The following is a 12,064-nucleotide window of genomic DNA, read 5'->3' on the forward strand; positions in this document are numbered from 1 at the left end:
TCTCCCCCCATTGTCCTCAGGTAAGTCAAAATATTCAGACTTCAGCTGAGAGCCAATCCAAGCACCACCAGGTCAGTGTTCCTCAAATTTATGATAATTCTCCAGATTAAAGTTGGAGGGGATGTTGCCATCCCTGTCTTGGGAAGAGAGTGGGCAGAAAACCAAATGTTCTGAGCAGCATAGAGTGGGGGGATGCATCTTACTAGGATAGCTTAATTTCTCAAGGCACAGATCAGCCTGTCTCAAACATATACTATAATTCAGTGGGACAGTACCTGCTTTGCATGAGAATGGCCCCAAGTTAAATCCTTGGCATTTCCAGAAAAGGCTTAAGATTGCTTTCTGAAACCCTAGAGAACTGCCACCAGCCTCTGTAATACAGTAAGTATGTATGTAAATACATGTATGTAATCACATACTCTGTATGTAATACTGACCTAGCCAGACCAAGCAATAGACTGAGAGCCTAATTCTATGCACGTCCACACAGAAGTAAGCCCTGTTATAGTCAATGGGGCTTACTCCCAGGAAAGTGTTGATAGCCTCAGTAGGGCAGCATCATATCTTTCCACTACTGCCACCTTCCCAACATATCTGGGAATCTGTGTGAGAGAATTTCCCTACTACTAGCTCCACTACTCAGTGCCTCACATATGGTATTGATGGAAAGTTTTATTTACCCATACTAAGCACCTCAAATCTAGGTGCTGTCTAAAACCTTGAAGATCTGATTTAGTTACGGTAATCTCAGCAACCTTCCTAGGACACTGGAGGCTCAGACAGGCCCATGAAACACATTTTGGCATGTACCAAGGGCCGTTGGTCTTCTCTGAATCAGCAGATGGCCTGGAAGTAGCTCTAGACCACTAGAACAGTTGTCCCCACACAGCAGTCTTCATCTGTGATCAGATGAGTTCCATCTTGAAGTGGCTGAAGTTGGGCAAAGAGGGGGATGGGTCAGACATATTGCTATAAGGAGCGCAGGGCTGGTTGCCAGGAACTGACCCGTGGCTGATGGTGGAACTGAGTTGCTGCAGGGTCATGAGTACCTCCTGCTGGAACCGCTGCTGCTGCTCTTGCTGCCTCTCCAGCTGACTCTGCCGCTCCAGAACCATGTGCATGGCTTGCGCCAGCTTCTGGACCTCTGTGTGCACTGTGTCCAGTTTTTCTATGAGAGACTGAGGGCTGGCAGTGGGGGCTAATGAGGCTGCCGTCTGACCTCCCCACTGAGAGTCTGGACTGGTGGTCGAGCAGGTGATGTTCAGGATGGGTGTCTGAGTGCTGGCATCATTTGTCTAGAAGAAATCCAAGCCGGGGGGGGGGGGAGAAAAACAGATTCAGGGATACACTTATTCTGCGTTTGCATCCCTGTAGCCTAGTTATGCTGGAATGGAATGTGGATGTTTTTCTAGACCAGTGGTTCCCAACCTTTCGGAGCCTGCGGACCACTGAGGCAAGCATTGGAATTGTCGTGGACCACGTGCAACCCCCTCCATCCCCACCCCACACAAAAAATACAGTTCAATTTGATAGCCCATGGGGGAGCACTCGCTGAGACAATGGAAATGCAAGATGAAGGGGGTCCATTCTCCACCCTCTTTGATGGTCCACGGGGAAGCGTCCTGCTGAATCATCATCTTTTTTTTCCTGCGACCTCACAGACCACTTCTCAGGGTCTTCCGAACCACCTGTGGTCCCCAGACCACAGGCTGGAAACCACTGTTCTAGACCAGGGGTGCCCAAAGCCCGGCCCTGGGGCCACTTGCAGCCCTTGAGGCCTCTTAATGCGGCCCTCAGGGAACCCCCACTGGAGATTGGCCCACCGGAGATTTGTTGGAGCCCACACTGGCCAGATGCAACTGCTCTCAATGTGAGGGCAACTGTTTCCTCTCACGTGAGCTGTGGGATGAGGGCTCCTTCCACCGCTTGTTTCACGGCTGTGATGCAGTAGCGGCAGCAAAGGAAAGGCCAGCCTTGCTTTGTGCAAGGCCTTTTATTCTATGCGAGTATGATCTCTATTATCATCTGAACTGAGTCTGTCAACTAACAATGGTTTACTTAGAGCAAACAAACCAGAATTAAAACACCATCTGAACCGACTGGTTTTGCAATTGGTTTATAAAGCAGAATTTTCCTTAACTACGGTTCATGTTTGCACCAAGAATCATGGCTTCTTTCAGAGGCTGTGCCCTCATAGCACTGATGTCTGCCGAGATGCCAGCCAAGATCAGCACGAAGAGCTACACGTTCTAGGCTGGTAGCTGCAGCTGCTGGCACCGTCTCTGAACCAGCTCTGTTCCTATTGTCTTGCCTAGCAACAGCTTCCGTTCACATACCTCCTTCTGGCTTTAAAGAGCATTGGCAGAACCTCTCCAGAAAAAATGGATCATAGACACCTTGTCCTTAAGCCATGGCTGAAACGGATAAGCCAGCAATCGGGATTTTCTGGAATCTTGGGAGCTTGCTGGGGTGGGCCAACTATGTGGAGGCTGTGGTGTGGGTTGGCGCAGCTTGAGCCAAGGACCTCCAGGCACTTGTGGCTGATGCTAAGATGCCGGTGAGCCTGGTGGCACCAGGTACTTGTTTGGGTGCCTAGCAGAGGCCAGGCCTCTCTAGCTGCCAATCCGTCTCATGCCAGGAGGGCACCTGTGTCTTAAGCAAGGCCTTCCAAGCCCCATGCAGAGACGGCACCCCTGCCGTTTCCAGCACTCACAGGGTGGCCCCATAAGGGGTGAGGGGGGGCAGCCCAATACAGTGCCCAGAAGTGCTTCCAAGAGAGAAGACATCAGGGGAGCCAGCAGATACCTGATTGAGGACCATGTTGGCAACCTTCAGTCTCGAAAGACTATGGTATCGCACTCTGAAAGGTGGTTCTGGAACAGCGTCTAGTGTGGCTGAAAAGGCTAATTCGGGAGTGACAATCCCTTCCACACTGGGAGCAAGTGCAGTCTGTCCCTGGTCTGTCTCCCTGGCTATGGGCCTTCTTTGCCTCAGACTTTTGGCCAAGTGTCTCTTCAAACTGGGAAAGGCCATGCTGCACAGCCTGCCTCCAAGCGGGCCGCTCAGAGGCCAGGGTTTCCCACCTGTTGAGGTCCACTCCTAAGGCCTTCAGATCCCTCTTGCAGATGTCCTTGTATTGCAGCTGTGGTCTACCTGTAAGGAGCTTTCCTTGCACGAGTTCTCCATAGGACCCAGCAGGGTGGGATTATAGAGGGAGAGGGTGGAACCCAAGCAGGCTACAAAAGTGATGGGGAAAGAGGACTAATTAACCACTGGGCTGGCTAATGGACTGACTGCTGGAACAGAGACTGGTGTGTGGCTGCCATGCCCGGGAGCTGCTGAGAACCAAGGTATTGCTGCTGTGGCTGGAGACACTGCTGATGGGAGAGGGGAGGAAGGAGAACCTCTGCAGGTTGATCAGGTGAGCTACTCTGGTGGTAGGGTCTAGGGCTATTTTGAAAGAAGAAGGGAGGCTAATTAGTCTTAAGTGGGCATAACATCTCTAAAGAAACGTTTTGACAGGACACCACCTTTCAGGGATGCTGTAGGAGTTGCTTGCAGTGAGCAGGGTTTTGGACTAGATGACCTCCCAGGTACCTATTATTCAGTTTAAGCATTAAGTAGGCAGGGAGACCCCTGGGGGCTGGGGATAAGAATAGGCCCTCAGTTTGGCTGTACTTGTCGTAAGAGGCGACTAAACAGCCACCGGGTAGATGGGACTCGTTAGCCTGGGAGCAAATGCAGTCTGTCCCTGGTGTGTCTCCCTGGCTATGGGCCTTCCTTCTTTGCCTCAGACTGTTGGCCAAGTGTCTCTTCAAACTGGGAAAGGCCATGCTGCACAGCCTGCCTCCAAGCGGGCCGCTCAGAGGCTCAGGGCCAGCTCATCTGAGAGAAGGAAAACTCTGATCCCAAACCTCCACTGCCTTGTGGCTACATCCAGTTATGGAAAAGGCTTCAGGAGTCAACCTCGAGGCAAAATCCGGAGCCGGAGTCCCTGAGGCAGTTTGCGGCTGTACACAGTCACGCTCTGGCAACTCCTGCGACGCCGCTGGAACCAACCGTATTGGCCTCTGCCTTTCCATTGGACCATTTCAGCGACGTGGAGAGGGGGGATTTGCTGCATGGGTAACAGCCTATCCTCCATACCTACTTTACCCAGGCTTCGCGCACTGGAGAGGACACTGTTCCAGAACCACCATTCAGAGCGCGATACCATAGTCTTCCGAGACTGAAGGATGCCAACATGATGAGAGGGAGAGGTGATCTGGAGCCACAGCAGCTCCTTCCCTCCCCTTCATCTTCCAGCAGTGCTGGGACAAACACAGGCACAACAGTTCTAGCAACACTTCATTTGTCAGCTAGATTTCCACCTAAACAAGCAAGCATCAAGGCGCACCGATTCCATGTCACTTACATGCGTGTTGCAGCCAAGAGATGCAGCCAGGTCAGGAGGGTTGACTCTGGAAGGGTTGACTCTGGAAGGCTGAGTAGTTGGCTGAACCTTCAGCACGAAGGGCAGGGCAGATGAAGTACCAGGCGGATTCTGCCCGTTCTGAACATTTGCCTAGTTGACAAGGGGGCAAAAGATTGTGACACCATCCTTCAGAAAGACTGCTGTCAATCTTGAGTTTAACTGAGATTGGGCTGATCACACAGGCCTACAAAACGGAGGGTCAGAAAAGTTTTCCCCAAACTTTATGGTGGTTTGACACGAATTTGGCGTGCTGATTCCAAAAATGGCATCCGTTTTGCCCTGTCACGTCTAGTTTCGGAGATATAGTATAGCCTCATTAGCAAGTGGTTCAAGCAGCTTCCTCATAAGGAAACTGGAATAACTAAATTGCAATTCAATTCACAGCAGAGAGATGCAGCTGCATATATTTGCAACCCTTTTTACTCAGAAGTAGACTCACTGCTTTCCATGGGTGTTATTCTTAAGTAAGGGGGCACTGAATTGTAGCCTGCTTCAGATGGAAAGGAGGATTCCCATCCTGGTGTTTCAAAAAACAGACCTGCCTTGCAAGCATTTGCAAAGCAGAACCAGGCTGCAGCAGAAGGAAAGAGAATAAAAGGTTAACACATTGCTTCTAAGGAGCTGTGCCTGCCTGCCTGCTGCTTGAGAAACTTGGCGCCTGTCTGCCCTTGAGAAACAAAACTGTTCAGAGTTGAAAGGCTTTGCCCTCTGATTGACCCTGAGATCAGGTGAAGTGATAATTGGAGCTTGATTACTTGGCAAAAATTTCACCTACTATAGGTGAGCATCTACGGTAAGTATCCTCCATTTTGTTTACTGGAGATTGGGGGCCAGTTTGTTGCAATGGGGATTAGTACATGCACCTCAATGCGGTGCCCAGAAAAGGATTAGAGAAGATGGTTTGAGACGTGTTGACATCTCTCCTCCATTACAGTGGCAACATCAACTAGTGAGCAACTCTTCTGGACCAAAGCACTGCCTCAATTCCCTATTGGAATTATAACTAGCAGATAGTTATAAAACCCTTAAATCTCAGGGAGGATACATATCATTCCATCGAGACACAGCTTATCACATTCTAAGGAGTGGAAGGGAGTAGTACTGGCTATCTGAAGCAATATATATTTACTATCTCAGAGTGCTAGGCCTCTGGTTACTCAAGAGTCAATTCCCCACCATCTTCACCTTTGTCCAGGCCTAACGGTGTAATCTAATCAAGGAACCAGTCATTATCTCAGACTCTTCCACCTTATAAACAGGAAGGTGGGCAAAGAGGAAAGAGACAAAATGTAATCAGGTTTTATCTGCCAACCAGAGAGGACCCAAAATGCACCTCTTTCAGTGTGGTTGAGTCTGAAACAGCTGTCTCCATTTGCAGTTAAAGCAGAACACTAGATAAAAATTAGTGGCTTGAGAAACCATAAGAAGCTTCCTCCATTCCTGTCCCGTGCGCAAAACATTTTTTGCTCCTGTCTCATTTTTGTCCTGCCATCTCTATCAACTTCCAGCCATCAAATTCTCGCAACTGGCAGAGAATTTGCCGGTCGCAACCAGACTAGCAACTGGTTATTCTGGTCCAGAACTCTCTTGAAATCTGGCTGGTGCTCCTCAAATGAGGCCCATCTTTCCATTCCTTACTGCTCAAATCTTGGCCAGACATAACCCTTAATTTGTAGGGCTGCTGATCCATGATCTCAAAATACTTTACCCAATGGCATGTCAGGGACACTCTAGTCCTTCACCCTTCCTCTGCCACTCCTTTTCAAACCCAGATAATGAGAGCGGAGGCAAGAGGCACTGCCACCAATCCATTGAGGTGACTATTTCAGTCCGCCTCATGGATGGGCCAGCCCTGCTCCATGTGCATCCCACTTCCTACCTTTTTCTGGAGGTGGATTGCTCGGCCTACTATCTTCCTCTTCACAATTAAGGCAGGATTCCTAGCAGGAGGCAAACACACCTTCCCCTTGCCGTTCAGATTTTGTTGAGTGACTGAAGGTACCACAGGAGCAGAACTGGTGCCTGGCACTGAGGCCTGCGGTACTGAGCAGTTATCACCTAGAAGAGTAACACAGGAGTAAGTGATGCTTAATTTTCAGTTTTCCCAGGGCGCTGTACACAGCTTTTCTGCTCCTCCCCCTTTTTGTCCTCATAATATTTCTGCACGGTAGATTAAGAGACAGTAACAGGAAGGATGCTGCGTGACCGCGCGGGGATTTGAACCCAGAACTTCCTGCCCCGTTTTGACATTCTGACCAGGACACCACACCAGCTCTTGCTTCCTCCAGACATCCTGGACACACCATGCAGGGGTTTATATTCAGATTCAGCACACTGCCTTGAGGTGCCTTCAGAACCAGAAGATAGTTTTGAAGATGCCCCAAAACTCCTAAAGAATGGACTCGAATCAGACTGGGTTCACAAGGGCCTACTGTGAGTGACCTATGGCTATTTTTAAATAGACCTTGCAGGGAATTAGGCTGCCAGGCATATGCTGACAGAGTCATGAAAGCACCTTACCTGTACTTGGGCCCAGTTGTGGTACCATGGAGATGCTCCCAGGCAAGGCGTTCTGTTTTCCATATTGTCCCCCATCCTTGCTCAAGGAAGTCACACTGACTATTTTGATACCATCCTCATTGCTGCTACAAGGTGGCATGTCGCAGCTCACGCCAAGCGCCACAGAAGGGCCAGGTAGCCGGTTGCTGGCCTGCTCTCTTTGCTTGTTCTGCCTCGATTCATTTTCCTGCAGCAGGTTCCAGAGCTGATCACCCTCCCAAGCAGCCTGGTCTGTGACGGTCTTCCAGCTTACTTTTTCAAGGGTCGCTTGCGGGTGGGAGGCAGGCGGGGTCAGGGCAGGCTCCACGTTCTTGCGCTTTAGGAATAGGTAGACGGCTTGTGGAGTGACCCGGATGTTGTCCAACTCCAGGACCTTTTTGATCTTCCGGAAGCTCAAGCCAGCTTTCCGCAGCTCCACAATCCGTTTTTTGGCGTGGTCGTCCAAGCGACCCATGATGGAGTCGAGGACCCTGCTGGCTCCTTTGATCTAGAGCGTGCACCTACATAGCAGGTGAGCAAGCCAACAGGTGAGCAAGCCAGGATGCACCAGTGATTCAGAAAGGCCGCTGGTTGACTTGCTGCTCCAGCTTTGTCCACGAGTGAGATGGAAGCATGAGGCCAGCCAGTATAGCTTCGTTGACCCTGAAAGCTACAACTCAGGAGTCCTTACAAAAGTGGGTCCAGTGCAGCCACTCTAGGAGTTAAAACCTCTCTGAAACCAGGAGAGATCACCAGCTACTGAACTGGGCATTGGAACGGACATGGAGCGCCCACCTAGTCATCTTATGCATACGTGACTATCTGGGAACAGAAGCGGGAAGGAAGTTGGTTTCAGAGATGTTGCTGTATGTGAACTTTCACAGACTTGCAGCAGCTCCAAGATGTTTTGCCTTTGAAAGAAATAGAGAGATGGTTAAAACCCCACAATATACCCCAAGTTTTAAAGTTACTCTCAGTTGCTCTGCATCTCTCCACCCCAGGGCATCTCTGCTTCACTTCCAGCCGCTCTGCATCCTAGAGATAACGTAGTAATAATAATAATAATAATAATAATAATAATAATAATACAGGTATTTATATACCGCCTTTCTTGGTCTTTATTCAAGACTTTATTCAAGGCGGTTTACATAGGCACGCTTATTTAAATCCCCGTAGGGATTTTTACAATTGAAAGAAGGCTCTATCTTTCAAGAGCCACAACAATTCAGATGTTTTCTTTCTGATCTGGCCTCCATCCTCCCACGCTCAGAGCATATGGAATAGCTCGGCTTCAGCTTGTCAGCTGCTTCAAGGTCACATGGTGCCGGTGGCCTCGAACTGGCGACCTTGTGGATGTTATCTTCAGGCACTCTACCCTCTAGACCAGACCTCCTGCCCATATGTCAGTAAGTACGTCAGTAAACGCAGAGTTGATGCGTTTCAAGGTGTGTTTGTTCTACCCACAAAGGCCTAAATCAGTGTTTCCCAATGTTTGTCCATTGCTGTACCATTTCACATGGTCCACCTATTGGAAGTACCACTGGAAATGACTGGCAATGACATCATCACCAATTACATCACATCTGGCCACCCAACATGGAAGTAACAAACACCAGTATGAGACTCGGGGTGGATGGGAGGGCTTTTTCAAGTGCGCGAAAAGCACGCGCTGGAGCTCTGCCTGCCAAGCCAAGCCTCCTACTGTTGTTTGTCACGTTGCGCTGCTAGTCTTGCTGCTACATGATAGATACCACCCGTGGTAGGAGTACCACTGGTTGAGAAATGCTGGCGTAAATGGTTTGGGAGCTGGGTACCTTAAAGACTCTGTGCCCTGCTTGTTCATGAAGATCACAGGGGTGAGGAGAGAGAGAGAGAGAGAGAGAGAGAGAGAGAGAGAGAGACTTTGCTGTACATACTAACATCAGCTGGGGTACAACTGGCTTACATGTGAGACAGGGTCTTCTCAGTGGCTGCTCCCAGTTCCAGCTCTGGAATTCTTTCCCTCACAGGAGCCCCATCATATAGCCCCAACTCTCCCATCCTTTAGATGGGCATTAAATTCCTATTGGCCCTTTCTGCTGAGTTTGTGATATGGCAGGAATGAGTACACTTCTGTACTGCAGCGAGTCATGGACTCTTCGCTCACAACAGGAGAGGAAACTGAACGCTTTCCACCTGCGCTGCCTCCGACGCGTCCTCGGCATCACCTGGCAGGACAAAGTTCCAAACAACACAGTCCTGGAACGAGCTGGAATCCCTAGCATGTATGCACTGCTGAAACAGAGACGCCTGCATTGGCTCGGTCATGTTGTGAGAATGGATGATGGCCGGATCCCAAAGGATCTCCTCTATGGAGAACTCGTGCAAGGAAAGTGCCCTACAGGTAGACCACAGCTGCGAGACAAGGACATCTGCAAGAGGGATCTGGAGGCCTTAGGAGTGGACCTCAACAGGTGGGAAACCCTGGCCTCTGAGCGGCCTGCTTGGAGGCAGGCTGTGCAGCATGGCCTTTCCCAGTTTGAAGAGACACTTGGCCAACAGTCTGAGGCTAAGAGGCAAAGAAGGAAGGCTCATAGCCAGGGAGACACACCAGGGACAGACTGCAGTTGCTCCCAGTGTGGAAGGGATTGTCACTCCCGAATTGGCCTTTTCAGCCACACTAGACGCTGTTCCAGAACCACCATTCAGAGCGCGATACCAGAGTCTTTCGAGACTGAAGGTTGCCAACAGCTAGGAATGAGCTGCCTTTGCCATAGCTGCTTGTGAAACAGCATTTTGTTTTGTTTTTTACAGTGCTTTCAATATGCTGCAGCACGTATCGTCATTTGTTATCCGCTTTGGGTTCCCTGTTGACTAAAGCATTGCGTAAATTTGAGTCACAGAGATGTGAACGAGCAAGCCTTTGACCGACATACTGGGGAGCAGGGTGCATGTTTTTTAATCGGGGTCTTTTACTCCCACGCCGTTTTAGATTTTATGAGCTTTGCCCTTTTCAGTGCTGCTGGTTTTGTGCTTTTATTATAAGGTTGTTTTAAAGTTTAAGGTTATTTTAATGTTTATGTATACCGTGGACTTTTGGTAGCCATGGGGGATCTGTTCCAGGACACCTTCGAGTACCAAATTCCATGGATAATGAAATCTGCCGGGGGAGGGGAATCAGAAGTGCCTTTTAGAAGCGTCCTGGAATCTTCAGAGGTGTGGGGAGGCCGTGTGCAACCTTCCTGTGCCCCAGAAGACCTCCCAAATGTAACTGGAAGGCATTTATAGTTTGCTGAAAAACAAGTTTTTGAAAGTGCCTTTCAGAAGAGTCTGGGAGGCCCTCCAGCTGCGGAGCTGGCATCCATATACGTTTACATTTGCAGATGCCAAGCTCGTGGATGAGGAAGGCCCACTGCAATGTCCTGTTTTAAATATGGTTTTTATGTTTGTAAGCAGCTTTGGATGTCCCTTAGGGAGAAAAGTGAGATAAATGTAGTAAATAAATTTAAGCAGTCACTTCGCTCTCCCACTGAACTCAACAGGAGTAAGAAAATACTCAGAAATGAATTGTACCCCTTTTGTGTGCTCAGTGTATACACCAACAACATGAGCGGAACAGTCTTTGCTGCCTGAAAATGTAAACAAACCTTAGATCTATTTATTTTAGTATACATTATTGAGTAAAAGTCCCTTATTCGTCAGTTTTCATAGTTAAATCTAGATTAAAGAGATATGGCCTCCTGGATCAGACCCAACACCCACTAAGCCCAATACTGGCTCACTGGATACAACCAGGCAGCTGATAAGCAGGAAATAACCCTCCCTTGCTGTTTGTCCCCAGCTGCTGACATCCAAAGACATACTGTCTCTGGACCTGATGGTTCTATACAGCTATCGTATCTCATAGCTGTTAATAGATCTATCCTCTAGTTCACATACGGGACATGAATTCCCCTTGTTCTCCAACCTTGCATTTTCCCTTTACGATCACTGTAAACAAGTTCTAAGGACAAAGGAAGGGACTGGCATTATTTCACAACAAGCAGCCATGTAAACATGGTTCAGATTCTTCAGGCATTCACGTGAAACAAATAATCCAAAGGTTAATTATTTACTGTGGCTGAGCCAGTTGGTCAAATAAAAGAGGACAGAGCAACTGGTTATACAAGAAAATGCATGAATGAAACAGAGGGGTGTCCTACTCCAGAGATCTTCCCAGACTCTGGGAACACAAGGACAGTGGACACTACAGACACACTCCAGCACATTCTTTATAGGGAAGAGTCTTAAGAAACAATATCACTCCAACTTGGTGGTTTCCCCATAAATTAAAAGAATGTTCCATCCAATTCCTGCAAAGTATACCAATTCATTGCAGCAAGTTCTATACCTCACAGGAAGTTTTAGAATAGCCAGGAAGTCTTCTTAACAGCCAGGATAGTTTTCTTAGAAGGTGCCACTACACAATCCCATAATAATGCACATGTGTACGTTGAAATCCAAGGCTGCAGGCAGACACACACTGAACAGCAGATGGCATCAAACTTCATGGGCCATTTGTTCTGGGAATCAATCGAAATGTCGCAAAGATTCCCTTTCAAACCTCCACAGAGAATGAGAAGACCAAAGTCCACCTAGTTATTAATTTATTACAATCTGTAGGAAGAACCTAGCTTTAGCTATACAGACAGTGCTGGCTATTCCACAAGGAACACAATGTCAACATATCGAAACTACTAGCTTTATCTTTAGTTTTTTCTCTGACTAGTAGTTTGCTATCTCTACCTACTAGCTTTTAGATGAGTAACACAAATTCCCCTTAGCTATGAAGCCCAATGAATTAGTAGCAGTGTTTAATCTGCAAAGTTGTCAACCTTTATCCAATACCATTTCATACATATTTATACAGTGTTTTTATTTATCCTCTTGGCTCCACCATGTGCATTTTTAGTTGCAAATACTCCCTCAAATGGTCAGGATTGAGAGAGACTGAGGTTACCTAGTTGTATAAGCTAAGATGACCTTGTCATGTTGCAGAGTGTGTGGGTAGCCAAGATATAGTGACCTCCTGGT

At 48.3% G+C, this 12,064-nt stretch overlaps 1 protein-coding gene across 3 annotated transcripts in view; it reads right to left on the bottom strand.

Annotated features, from left to right (window-relative positions):
- LOC136663727 (uncharacterized) overlaps window positions 1–12,064 on the bottom strand; it is a 17,478-nt gene continuing 5,414 nt past the window's right edge. For all 3 annotated transcript variants that reach the window (XM_066640611.1, XM_066640612.1, XM_066640610.1), the window contains exons 2-5: window positions 6,995–7,923; window positions 6,354–6,532; window positions 4,415–4,564; window positions 1–1,295 (exon numbers count right to left, since the gene is read on the bottom strand). In XM_066640611.1, the coding sequence (XP_066496708.1) occupies window positions 906–1,295; window positions 4,415–4,564; window positions 6,354–6,532; window positions 6,995–7,487 (1,212 nt within the window). In that variant the 5' untranslated portion in view covers window positions 7,488–7,923 and the 3' untranslated portion in view covers window positions 1–905. The remainder of the gene's footprint in view (window positions 1,296–4,414; window positions 4,565–6,353; window positions 6,533–6,994; window positions 7,924–12,064) is intronic.

Source organism: Tiliqua scincoides, chromosome 13, assembly GCF_035046505.1.
Source record: "Tiliqua scincoides isolate rTilSci1 chromosome 13, rTilSci1.hap2, whole genome shotgun sequence".
Classification (NCBI taxonomy): domain Eukaryota; kingdom Metazoa; phylum Chordata; class Lepidosauria; order Squamata; family Scincidae; genus Tiliqua; species Tiliqua scincoides.